Source organism: Propithecus coquereli, unplaced genomic scaffold (genome assembly GCF_000956105.1).
Source record: "Propithecus coquereli isolate 6110/MARCELLA unplaced genomic scaffold, Pcoq_1.0 Scaffold114, whole genome shotgun sequence".
Taxonomy (NCBI): Eukaryota; Metazoa; Chordata; class Mammalia; order Primates; family Indriidae; genus Propithecus; species Propithecus coquereli.
The window spans coordinates 399,778-401,336 of NW_012135414.1; the positions used below are offsets into that span (position 1 = coordinate 399,778).

Below are 1,559 nucleotides of genomic sequence, written 5' to 3' on the forward strand. Positions count from 1 at the left end.
TTGATGAGGCTGTGTCTTTATCAGCTAAAACCTATAGATCCAAGTAGTGAATAGATTTTATCTTTTTTCAGACTTTTACAAATGAGACAGACATTTCAACCAAAACCCCTGGCTTCATGTAGTGATTCTGGCTCTAGTTCCTGCCTCACATGAAGCACTTTAGCACTTTTTAATCCTTTTACCTGACAAGAGCAAAACTATTAAATGTCAGTGTTAAACTGAAACCCAGTGGGCCTGTGGTTTCAGACTTCTCAGCTTTGTGTTCTATTTCTGGCCCACAAAGATGTTTACGTTGTTTTAGAACCTGGCTATATTTTTTGTGCTATGTAATTTAATCTATTGTTCAGTGTTTGGAGCATAGAGGTTACATCGAAATGCAGTGTGTTTCCTTGACTAGAAGTAATTTTCATATTTCTCTTTTTTAGAACATTAAAAGTAGTAATTATAAAAGTATAATAATCCCATTATGTACAGTTTGGAAAACAGAAATTTGTTCATAGCCTAGCCATTCTAACTACTGTTAGCATTATAAAATATTTCCTTTTAATTTTTTCCTTCTACATCATTTCATATTTGTATAATTTTTATCACAATTTTAACCTATATTATCTCAAGCATTTGTCTATGTTGCTATGTAGTCTCTATGACCATCATTTTAATGACTACATATTAATCACTAAACTTCTCAATGGTAAATTACTTCCCACATTACTGAGAATTACAGAGTTTCCAACAATGCTACAAAGAAGTTCTCTGTACATGTGCTTTTTCCTCTTAATAGTTTGGATTTGGGGAGTGGAGGGGTGGTGGTGAGAGATGCTAACCAATGAGACTGCCATAATTCTACACAGATCATTAGCACAAAGGCATTACAGGACCAGCATAATGATGACCCTGATATATGAAGAGAAAAGGTGAAATCATATAGAAGTATTTCAGGAAGATTCCAATCCAAAATCATTACCAGTTAAGTTTTCTAATTAGAGGAATAAGTTTTACAAGGAATTAGACTCACAATTCACAAATGTGGATGATTCAGCACTGTTGAATAAGGCATTATACATTTTCACTAACTTCCAAAACAGAATATTTTGGGCCACACTAATAAAATTCACTTTTTCACTATAATACTAACCTGATATTATTTACACAGTCTTCATGAGCTTCAGAAAGTGTTTTTATGTGCTTTGAAGATATAGGGTCAAAAAGCAGAACTTCAGTTTGTTCACAAGCAACTGTCAGCACTGACCTGAAAGCAAATGACACATTTCTCTTGTTTAGTTTTCTAGCATCCTCTGGTTATTGATATTTACTTATTTATAATAATTATACAAGCTACAGATGAATAACTTTTTTTTGCCCATATCAGTAGCAAATTTAAAAGATTGATACTATCCAAGGTTGACAAGAGTAGTAGGAAATGGTACTGTCTCTTATACATTATGGTGGAGCATAAACAGGTACAGCTTATGTTTTGAGAGCACCTCTAAATTATCTATCAAAATTTTACATGGGCGTATCTTTTGACTCAGCAATTTTTTCTGGGAATTTAATCTAGA

At 33.0% G+C, this 1,559-nt stretch overlaps 1 protein-coding gene across 1 annotated transcript in view; it reads right to left on the bottom strand.

The window, feature by feature from the left end:
* The window catches only part of DCAF10 (DDB1 and CUL4 associated factor 10), a 52,757-nt gene that overhangs the window by 35,141 nt on the left and 16,057 nt on the right, over positions 1-1,559 (bottom strand). The window contains exon 2 of the mRNA XM_012655812.1: positions 1,136-1,249. Within this exon, the coding sequence (XP_012511266.1) occupies positions 1,136-1,249 (114 nt within the window). The remainder of the gene's footprint in view (positions 1-1,135; positions 1,250-1,559) is intronic.